General features: G+C 40.3%; 1 protein-coding gene across 1 annotated transcript in view; it reads left to right on the top strand.

Moving 5' to 3' along the window:
- Positions 1-8,543, top strand: part of cbfa2t2 (CBFA2/RUNX1 partner transcriptional co-repressor 2) — a gene marked incomplete at its 5' end in the record, with an annotated part of 31,884 nt that extends 23,341 nt beyond the window's left edge. The window contains 5 exon segments of the mRNA XM_037678802.1: positions 1,734-1,819; positions 2,764-2,956; positions 3,927-3,995; positions 4,134-4,324; positions 7,381-8,543. Coding sequence (XP_037534730.1) covers positions 1,734-1,819; positions 2,764-2,956; positions 3,927-3,995; positions 4,134-4,324; positions 7,381-7,722 — 881 coding nt within the window. The 3' untranslated portion in view covers positions 7,723-8,543.
- Positions 8,544-11,596: the final 3,053 nt, after the last annotated feature.

Below are 11,596 nucleotides of genomic sequence, written 5' to 3' on the forward strand. Positions count from 1 at the left end.
TTTCAGCTTCTCTTTTCTTTTAGTTTGCATCCTTTTTGGTGCATTTAATCTTGTCATGTCATAATGCTCATTTGAAGCATGTATGGCTATCAAAAGGCTTCTACACCTTAGAAACAATTCCCACATATCAGCAACAAGTGACTGCTGATATTTCTAAGCAATTAATTAAGCAACCTTAAAGTCATGGAAAATATGCAGACCGGGCAACACGGCTGTGGAGTATTCCTTTTTCTTTTCATCACATTTTGTTATATAAACACTAAATGGACATATAAATGTACCTTATTTAGAATCAACTTCAGATTTAATAATAATAATTACTAAAAAACATAATAACCAATTGGATAAAGTGCTAAAATGTTTTTGTTCAACAAACATTGTCGGCATCTTTTTATAACTTGTGTAAGTACCGGTACTAAAAACGGTTCCTTCACAGTAGCACAAATTTAAGTAGAAAAAGGTGCTCCTTAGAAATTACCACATAAAAAGATACACACATGCACACAGTGGTCTGTACACAACAATGGGTGGTCTGTGTGTTTGTGTGCCCTGGTTCATTATATCTCTGGAGACCAGATATGCACATAAACAGAGCCATACTGTCCAGGCAGAGAGTTGGTTCTACTCTGGTGTATATCTGCCCTTCATTTGGGGATTGTCAACACTCAGTGGAAACAGCAGTAGCTCACACGTGCACACACACACACCAGTGCCTTGCATGCATAGACACATACACACCTTGCTGTGTTCGGGGTAGAGGTGCTGTTTTTATGAGGCCTTCGTCTGTCTGACGGCTTCCCACCCGCCTGACGCCACTTAACTTGCAAGCACACACACACACACACACAAGCACATCAGTCCACACACTCGTAGCTTTGAACTGATGAACACTTATGACAACCAGAAGTAGGGAAGATGTTGGAGAAAGCAACCGTGTGTGTAGATGTGCGATAATGACTCTTCTCCTTGGCCGTTTCTTACCAAGATCGAAAAAATCGTGGCTTCCATCTTAGCGCAGTGTGTAGGTGTGTGTGTGCTGACGCAGATTCTGTTTGGGAACATGGTATCAAGATGTTTCTAAGCTTCTGCATGAGTACTTCCCAGTATGTGCAAACTATTATTTCACTTCAGTGGATAATTAGATATTGCTTAAGTCCTGCAGTGATTGGAATCAGACAGTTGTGCGCACGTGTGTTTGTGTGTGTGTGTTTCAGTGATCCACGATGAGTGTCAGGCCGGCTGGTTGTGTTTAGAAGTGGAGCCACTCCACTCAGCCTGAGTGTCTCCCTACTGGAATGCTGTGAGCTCCAGGAGGGGAGGTGCTCTGGGAAAAGTGTGTGTCTGTTTGTGTGTGCGGTTGACAGCTGACTTCCAGATGTGTGCAGGGAGTCTGTTTTGCATCACAGGCTTCCCCTTTTCCCTTTCACTTCACTTTTGTTGCCTACTGTCCCAGGCAACTTTAGCGTCTTATTTTCCTCTGCAGTAACCTCACATCATTCCTGTCAGACTTAATATTTTTGAAGAAAGCAGTTGCCTTTTCAGATTTTTAGGTTCTGGTTCTGCATGAATAAAATTTATACAGGGTTGATTTGATGCTCTGATATTTGTTAGATTAGATTATTCATACAGAAACCTGGTCTTTCACACGCTCACTGTCACTGGTGGCTTTCCCTTCAGCTGAAGGAACGTTCATCACGTTGGTCAGCTGTCTGTCATGTGTGTGTTTTAATCAGGCACCAATGGGGGCTACCGAGAAGAGCCGGTGGACCACAGACTGACTGACAGAGAGTGGGCTGATGAATGGAGGCATCTGGATCATGTAAGTCCACAGACAGGCACCGCTGCTGCTAATGGTTTGTGATAAAGGAGGAATGTAATTTGTTTTACTACTGGGGTCTTTAGCAGGAAGGTTTCAGCTTTTCACAACTAGAAGGCGGTAATGAAATGGCATCTCTTCCTGATAAGGCATCAAAGGCGTATGACTTGTAAATGTATTTTTATAAATGGTTAGGCCTGTCGCAATAAACAATAAATCAATTAATCGCATGATGAATGAAAATTATCGACCTCATTTTCATTTACCAGCTTTAAAGTTTCTTTGTGTCTCTCTCTTTCTACCGAAGACACGGCTCCACTCCGGTGCTCTTCCCTGACCCCTCTCTTTCGCTTTTCTCTTTAAAATCTGTTTCCACAATCGCATTTTTGGATTGTTAAAAGCAGCTAAGTTGAGAAGCTAAGCTACGAGCTAAGCTAACAGGCCGACCTCGGGAATAAACCTCCGTCTTATCGAGCCCCAAATTTCACGGTTGAAACCCGTGCCTTCGTGTAAAAAGCAGTTTTTCTCTGCAAAAAGAAGCTGAGAACTTTACTGATTTTTTTATTAAAATCTTTGTGTGAAAAATTCTACGCTAAAGAGCTCAAACCACTGAGCATCCGCCATGTCACCATGTCAACCCATGTCACGTCAAGGGCCTTCCCTCCCATTTTTCTTAAAAGAGACACGCTGCGCAGCTATCCATCCTTTGGTTCAAACAGTCTTATACTGCCATCAGGTAGTCAAAAAACATATTACACTCCAAACAAATCAACATTTCTTCTAAAATTTAAATTTCAAACAATATTATCGTTTATCACAATAATTTCTGAGACAATTAAATCGCCCAGCAAAATTAGTTATCATGACAGGCCTATAAATGGTGACATGAAACGAGTGGCACAAAGCCTTTTTTTATCAGTCGGTAAAGGTTTATCTTCGTCTTGTAGGTGTTGAACTGTATTGTGGACATGGTGGAAAAAACCCGGAGGTCAGTGAGTGTGCTCAGAAGATGCCAGGAAGCAGATCGGGAGGAACTGAACTACTGGAGACGCCGTTCAAGCGAGCAGGAAGAGTCGCGCAAAGGAAGCTCCGGCTCGGCTCCGTTTTCCAAGACACACAGCCCCCACACAGCAGAGTCGGGTCAGTACCCTTTACATTTAATACATTTGTGTGTCATATGAAGATGGAAAACATTGTTTTTATATTTCCATATTTGTTTTTAGTAGACCAAATGTTTACTGTGCAGTGATTTTAGCATAAATTTAGAAAATAAACTCGAATCAGGACAGAGGTGTTTCTTTATCATACTCATCACACCATCTAGTGGCTGGGAGTAGAATTGCACGTGCAAAGTGTCGGTGTGTTATAGTCCTTCCACAGTTAGTCCCCCAGTCTGCCATGTACTGGCACTGTTCTCTCTGTGTGCCAGCCTTGCCGTCCCCCTGCTGCTCCATAGTCACAACAGGTGCCAGGATTGGCCTCCGCCATATCGGCCACAGAAGGGCCGTCCTGCCGGCTCAGAGACCCAGAGCTGGTTGACTCGCCAGAGGACCATCTGGGCCCACAGCCGGAAAGCCTGACTGCCTGGGCTCAGGCCACAGAAGTGGGGGTGTATATGAAGGCTTTTTGGATGAGAAGAGATTTAAATGAAGGGAAAGAAGGACTGAAATGAGGAGACCTGACATGAGAAATGGGCGAGAAGAAAATGAGCCAGTCAGCAGCGCTGTAAAGACAGCAACACAGAAGTGAACGGAGAGTCAGGCAAAGAAATCTGACAGAACAGTCAGTATATTGACACATCTTGTTGGTATGCTGTTTTCTCTGTGCCAAACACATTCCTGTCTGAAGCTGTCAGATCTCAGATCAGTCCAAGAATCTGACAACCAGCAATTATGTTGGTTACGTGCCCAAAAGTGCAAACGTGTTTGCATCTGTTACAAAATTACCAACTTGATTAAAAAAAAAAAAAGTTCATACATATATATGAGGCTTTTATATCTTGACTGAGCTGCCAATCTGAAAGACAGCCAATAATAATATAAAAACGACAACATCTCTTTCTTTGTAAGTTCTGGCTGGTGTTTATATCCTCTTTGTGTCTTTCCCTCAGACTCTCAGCGTGAATTTGCACCACGGCCAGGCTCAGCATACGTTACAGACGAGATCTGGAGGAAAGCTGGTAAAAAGAAAACTGCCATTAATGTTAATTATTGTCAAAACCTAGTTATTTTAAACACAAAAACAACCGGATTTATCAAACCGCTCTATACTAGACACATACTGAAATCTTCAAATACTTGTTTGTCCTCGTTTGCAGAAGAGGCAGTGAATGAAGTAAAGCGTCAGGCCATGGATGAAGTTCAGAAAGCAGTGGCAGAAGCTGAGCAGAAGGCTTTTGAGATGATTGCAGCTGAGCGTGCAAAGATGGAAAAGACTCTGGCTGAGGCAAAGCGGAAGGCTCAAGAAGATGCCATCCTGGTCATCAATGAACAAGAGGATTCTAGTGAGGTGAGCAGCAGAGAGTAAACTTCCTGAATACATTAAAATGTTCAGGTAGTTCTGCTTGAATGAATGCTGAAGTCCTGATGTGTTTACTAAATGTATACATAGGCAAGTGTTTGTTCATAAAGTCACCATAACCAGATGATTGGCTCAGATCTTCTGTTCCAGAACAAGTGTTTATAGAGTTAGTATGAACAATTACTGTATGTATTCACTCTGTTCAGGAGGTGAAGAGCAAAGGTGATTATCTGTCATTCTAATACTATGATTTAACATAAGTGTGAGTGTGTGCAGTTCTCCCCTGAATTCACTCTCTGTGTGTTTTAATCACTTGATTTAATCGTGTCCATCTGTTTATGTGGGAACAACCAAAAGCTGATATTTCCCTTAGCGGCGACTGTTGGGAGACTTCTTGGTGGAACAAAAGCCAAAGTTAAAAGACGATTGAAATCAAACAACTACTGAGCCTAGAACTGGACGATAGGGCCAAAACTTTTATCACAATATATTTCTTAATTTTGGTCGATAACGATGTAATTCCGATATCGATATAATATATCGCCTCAGAAAACCAATACAAACTGTACAAATAAATTAATGTTCACCTTTTATTTGTATTTAACTTAAAAAAAAAATTTGAAATCACTGTCAAATAAACATAAAACTCTCAACTTTGTCAATATTAACAGTTTTAACTTTAAACAACAACATTACCCACACGGGAAACGTCTGCGTTTGATACAGCAGGGGGTGTTGTTTCAGGGACACGTTGGCTCAAGCTTTTATTGTGCTTCATCTTCTGACTCTCAGCATATTCTGTCAAATGGAACAAGTTAGATGTGCTCCCACCGCTAGTTGGAACGACTCTCCGTCACATGTTGCAGCACACCGAAACCTGCAGTTTATCCGATCTTAGATAGCCGAACCCCTTCCACACCGCCGAATTAGTCTTTCCTCTTTTACCAATGATGTCATCTGCTTTCTCTTCGTTTGTGAAAGCTTGTTCAGTCACATTCTGACAGTCATGGGCACTCGTTTTGAAACAAAAACTTACCGCATGTTGTAGATTAGCCTAGCCTGCTACCGCTGACTCCTACTGGACTTGAGCTCTGTGTGTGGTGCACGTCACCGCGCACTTACGTACTTTATAGTTGTGTTGCGGCTTTTTCTGTTCAGAGTGAACAGAAATGCTAACCGCTGCCGCTGTCGGTCATTTCAACCCCAACAGAAAAAGAAATGTCAGTGAAACGCTGTAATCATAGTGTGATGTATATTGAAATATTGAAAAACTCATACTTTTATTCAATAATGGTGATATATCGTGATATATATCGATTTTGAATTATTGTCCAGCCCTAACTGAGCCACATGGCCATTTTCTGATAGCCATGGTCTATTTTTGTGTGCACGGCTTGTAAACCCATTTTGTTCTCAGTGCACTTTATTTTGCTGTCCACTTCCTCCCACATCGTTCTGCTTTATTACTACTTTGGCAGCCGCCCCTTTGATTTAATGATTTATTTAGCTGAAGAACTCTTTTAAAGAGAAGATTTGAACCAGATTTTCACAAAGTGATTATTTATCAGCATGTTTTTTTAGACTTAGACAATTGTCTTAAGATGTTTTCTGTCAGAGTGCACGTGTTAAATATACAGTACAACTCTAGCACTTTTGAGATAGGGTGTGCATCTGTGGTTCACACAAGGAAGCTGAGAACTCCCACGATGTTTGGGAGATATTTAGGAGACTCCTTCATTGGCTCCCTGGCAAATCCAGGATTGAATTCAAAATCTTACTTCGAACCTACAAAGCTCTCAACAACCTAACTCCATATTATATTCAAGATCCTGTTTCATATTTTCCTAACAGCGCACTACGCTCTCAAACTGCAGGCTCACTCGTGGTTCTTAGAGTTTCCAAAAGCAGAATGGGAGGAAGATCTTTCAGTTATCAGGCTCCTCTCTTGTGGAACGAACTTCCAGATACTGTCCATGAGGCTGACACATTGTCCAGTTTTAAGACTGGGCTTAAGACTTTCCTTTTTGATAAATCCTATAGTTAGGTTGGTTTGTTATGCTGCTATAAGCTTAGACTACTGGAGGACAAATTGACCTAATTTCCTTAAATGATTTGCTAAAATTGAATAGTTTTCATTTGATACTAGTTCTATCTTAACATGTGATTCTTGACCTGCCATTGTGTATCTGTTCCTTCTAAACCCAGCTGGTTGAAGCAGATGGCCACTTGTCCTGAGTCTGGTTCTGCTGAAGGTTTCTTTCTCACGAGGGAGTTTTTCCTTTCCACTGTCTCCTTCATGCTTGCTCAAGATGAGAGTTCTGCGATGGAGTTAAATTCAAAGCAGTCTGCTCCTCAGATAAATAATGTTAAATTATTATTTTTAAATGTGAATGTTTCTGTTCAGTGCCCTGAGATGACTTCTGTTGTGACTTGGTGCTTTATAAATAAAATGAATTGAACTGATCAAGTTCATTAATATCATTCACCAATGACTCGGTAGTGAGATACCACCTAAACGCGACTTAAAGAACACCTTATCTTTGCAGCCATATCGCAGAATGAGTATTTCGCAAACACATGGTAGAAGCAAGCTCATAAACCTTTGATTAGACTCGGTATTAAGTTTCATGACGTGCAATTTAAAAGGGTTTTTTAGCTCAAACTGATATCTTGTTTACGTGGCTCCTTTTCATCCTGTTTTAGAGCCTCGGCATCAGTCACCCTCATAAAACGTGTTCCTTCAGAGTGAAAGATCACACGCTGGATTTATGAAGCTGTCACTCTTTTTTTGAAAACTAAAATCTTAAAGTTTCCTTCATAGCGCTGAGAAAACTTCCACCAAACCCACTTTTTTTTTTGGAACAGACCTCGGAATATCTGAGTTCCCGTCTTGTGTTTACTTTAGTTTGACAGATAGGAAAACAAAATCATTTATGTGGTTTAAATGTGCACTTTTTCTCATGATTGTGACGAAAGAAGCGAATACACATTAGTTTGTGGGAAAGAAAGAAACATGATTTCTTTTTTCTTCTTCTTCTTCTTAGTGTTGCTGGAACTGTGGCCGTAAAGCTAGCGAGACGTGCAGCGGCTGCAACGCGGCTCGCTACTGCGGCTCCTTCTGCCAGCACAAAGACTGGGAAAGACATCACCTGATCTGCAGCCCTGGACTTCAGGCTCAGCCCAAACCGGTCTCCGCCATCACTGCGAGCAGAGTAGCTGCTGTCACTGCAGCGGCAGCTGGAATGTCTCCCGTCGGTCTAGCTGGAGTCAAAGCTCCTGACAGCGTGCCGTCAGTCTCCAGTCCAAATGGAGAGAAGGCGTCGGTCGCTTCTCGCTCCTCCACTCCATCCACCCCTGCCTCAGCTTCTGAGACCAACGGACATTAGCACGAGAGGGATTTCAGTGGTTAGCACATCATCGATCCTCTTCCCTAACTGGGGGAGAGTTGAATCAGCGGCATGAGGAAACTATTTGTGGGTGAAGTTAGGATAGCAGATTTTTTCATCGTACTCTGGCAGATAAAAAAAGACAGACTATGGAAGACTGTTTTGAGTGATACATCAACTGGGACTTTGGTTTTGGCAGAGAACAAAGGGACTGGTTCTGTAAGCATCCATTGGATGAACAGATCTCCATAACAGATGGAAACGTGTTTCTTGTCGTCCAAAAAGCCCAAATCCTGGATCTGTGAAGGCTGGAAAGAAACTCATGATTGATCTCGGTTTATCTGTGTCTGCAGAAAGAAAGTTCTGAAAGTAAGGCGAATAACTCCCGCGCCCACAAACCAGTGTCCCTCCCTCTGTTGTGTGTAACTTTAGGACGTGGAGGTTAGCGTTGTAAACAGTGTAACGTTACCAGCCCTGAAGCATCTGTCTGTGTTGTGTAGGAAAACTCTGACGGTACCTGGGACCGATCCTCTGTGTACAGAAATATGTGCTCACCAACATGTCTGATTTTCATGTGCGTGAATGAGTCGAACGTTGTGCTGTCGGTGATTATTGTAAAGCATACGATTATTTTTGTTAAAGCAATATTAAAATGAACTGTTCAGGTCTTTCGAGCTGTTTCTGCGTCACCAAAGTTTTCTCTTGCTGTCGTTTCCTGTTTGTGTCTTTGTGAACGAGAGATTTTAACGTCATAAACTGTTTTTAATACGTTTTAACTGGGAATTTTGCTCGTTATTTCTGATCTTCAGCCATGTTCAAACGACAGAATTGTTGGTTTGCTCGAGTATAAGCACAGAAGCATTCGGTTATGACTTTCGTTCTGGGGAACGTTTCATTCTGGCCTTGCTCGCACCATCAGCTGTGTATGACAGGGTTGCGCCAAATCTTTCACTGCAGTTTGTTCGTGAGCTTTTTCATTTGTCAAAATTAGGCCTGTCACGATAACAAATTTTGCTGGGCGATTAATTGCCTCAGAAATTGTTGCGATAAACGATAATATTGTTTGAAATTTGCCCGTAATTAGTAATTATTGTCAAATTTAAGAAGAAATATTGGTTCATTTGTTTTGAGTGTAGTACTTTTTTCGACCACCGGATGGCAGTATAAGACAAAACTGAAGGATGGATAGTGAGGGAGCGAGCCTCGTGTCTCTTTAAGAAAAATGGGAGGGAGGCCTCTTGACGTGACATGGGCTGTCTCCTTCATTTTTTCGGTTCTCAAAATGGCGGACGCTCTGTGTGGTTTGAGCTCTTTAATTAGCATAGCATTTTTCACACAAAGCTTTTAATAAAAAAAAATCAGTAAACAAGTTCTCAACTTCTTTTTGTTTATTCCCTGAGGTCGGCCTGTTCGCTTAGCTTGTAGCTTAGCTTCTCCTGCTTTTAACGATCCAAAAATGCAATTTTGGATTGTTAAAATAGATTTTAAAGAGAAAGGGAGGGGTCAGTGAAGAGCAACGGAGTTGAGCTTTTTGTCATCCAGTGTCTTCAGTAGAAAGAGAGAGACACGAAGAAATGATAAAGCTGATAAATGAAAATGAGGTTGATAATTTTCATTTATCATGCGATTAATTGATTTATTGTTTATCGCGACAGGCCTAATCAACATATGTTTCAAAACTTAGTAAACTGTTCCCAGCCAGAAACGTCTCATTGACGCCTGTACCGTGGTGGTGCAGGTTCAGAGCAGCCACTCTTTCCTACAGATCTCAGGAGCTAAATTTTACTTTTATGTACAGATCTTTCTTGCTCTTTTGTCCCAGTTAGGTTCAGTTTTAGTGAGTGAACTTTGATTTAGCATACTCTGCTGGTGCAACTGAGATATTCTTGTTTTTGCTCGTTGTAAGAAGACTTTGTACAAAAGATTATGAGAATGCCTTTATTTTGAGCCACGCCCACCTTCATTCTTTGAAAATGCTTCTTCGTTTTGAGGCATACCTTCGTATGAAAAGCTTATCTTGACATGAAATATGGATTAAAGAAGTTGGGTTACTTCAAACACGTTTTCTCGTTTGTATTTGTCTTTCTTTTAAAGAATAATCGATTCAATACTTTATTCTTAACACTGCGAGAACGAAGAGTGAAGCATAAGTCCAGCCAGAAATACAATTTATATGAAAATCTCAAGAATTACATATAAAAATAATCCATTTTAAACCCAAAACAAGCAGAAAGATGCTCAGTTGAATCATCAGATGGAGCGATTTTCAAAGTTGGGGTCAGGAGGACCCCATAGTGGGTTGTGAAACCCCAAGTGTTAATCCTCAAATTAGATAAATGCTCTGTCGCCTCACTTCAAGAAGGTCACAGGTTCTCCCCTCGGTCTTTCTATGTGGATTTTACATGTGCATTCATGGTTTTCTCCTGATACTTTGGTTTCTTCCTGCAGATCATAAACATGCATATTAGGATCATTGATAACTAAATAGTCCCTTGGTGTGAGTGAAAACATGAGATGTGTGTCTATGGGACCCTGGGATAGATTTGTGAACTGTTCAGGGCGTCCTCCATGGCTTCACTGCTGGAGTGAGGCACCAGTTCCTCCGAGGCCCTGCATTGAAAAACAGGTAAAACGTTAAAATAAAACTAGGTGGATGGATGGATAAATAAAAAGTTTAGCATGAGTGATATTACATTTTTTTCAATAATTTGTAAAAAACAAAAAAAAAAAACATGAAAAGCAGTAGTAATGAATAGTTACATTAACAGTTGTAGAGGCTGTTTGTGCTGCCATTGTATTCTTGATAAAGTGATTTATTAGCGATACATGTACAAAGTACATTTCATTGAGTGATAGTTTGGTTCACAAATCTCTGCTGCTGTTAGTTTGTGGATCAGAAGCTGGAAATGTTGGGAATAATTGTTCTAATATGTCAGTTTTGTAGCACTTTGTTAATCACATTTGGTTGAGCTAAAATACAGTTTTATTTTTATTAGTCGAGGCATTATTTTTTTTTAGCAGCTTTCAAAGAATGAACAGAATTGAGAACAAACTGTCTTTGTGACAAGCGGAAAACAAAATGCTTAAAGAGCCCGATAAAAACAGATGTTTTGTTATGTGTAGACACAACAGACTTTTTTAATGCCTGAATGATTCACAGGTCATACATAAGGGTCTAAATAAACAAGAACATCAGAAACCCTCTGAAAATGCTCAGGTGTTAGAACAAAAAGCAGCCAAAATATCAATGCATGTGAGAAATACTCAAAACTTTTGAACAGTGCAAATACTGCAATTAAATATAAAAATAAATGCTTTTGCATTTTATTTTACACAACGTTTCGATTAAAAAAAAAAAAAATTACGTTGACGACTAAATGCATTTGTGTCTATTTTAAAAGAACTCCAACAAAATTGCTAAGAAACAAAAAGCCAGAGAACTTAAAAGGCTGCAATATGAGGCTGGTTCCATCAATAATAATAACCCACATCAGTCGCTAAATTTGGCATCCACATTGTTCCTCTAATGGTATAAATCATTCAGCTGCTCCTTATTAAATATTCAAGAGACACCTCGGATTTTCTCTATGAAGAAATCCAAAAGCTTTTTGTGATTGCATTATCTTTAACAGACTTTGAAATCACATCCCAATGAAAAGGTTCAGGTTCTTATGTCTAAATAACAGTTTGAATAATCTAAATACTTTTATTTTAAAAACGTATATATTTTTTGGTTGGTGCTGATTTACTTTAACAGGTATTTTACTCATTTTCACGATTTTTTTGCATCAAGAAACAAAATGTCAGTCAAAGAACTGCAGCTCTGTGTAATATCATGTGTTACCACAAGGGGGCAGTAAAAGCTAAATGTTGA

The sequence above is a fragment of the Nematolebias whitei genome, chromosome 7, assembly GCF_014905685.2.
Source record: "Nematolebias whitei isolate Nwh7 chromosome 7, NemWhi1, whole genome shotgun sequence".
NCBI classification, from domain to species: Eukaryota; Metazoa; Chordata; class Actinopteri; order Cyprinodontiformes; family Rivulidae; genus Nematolebias; species Nematolebias whitei.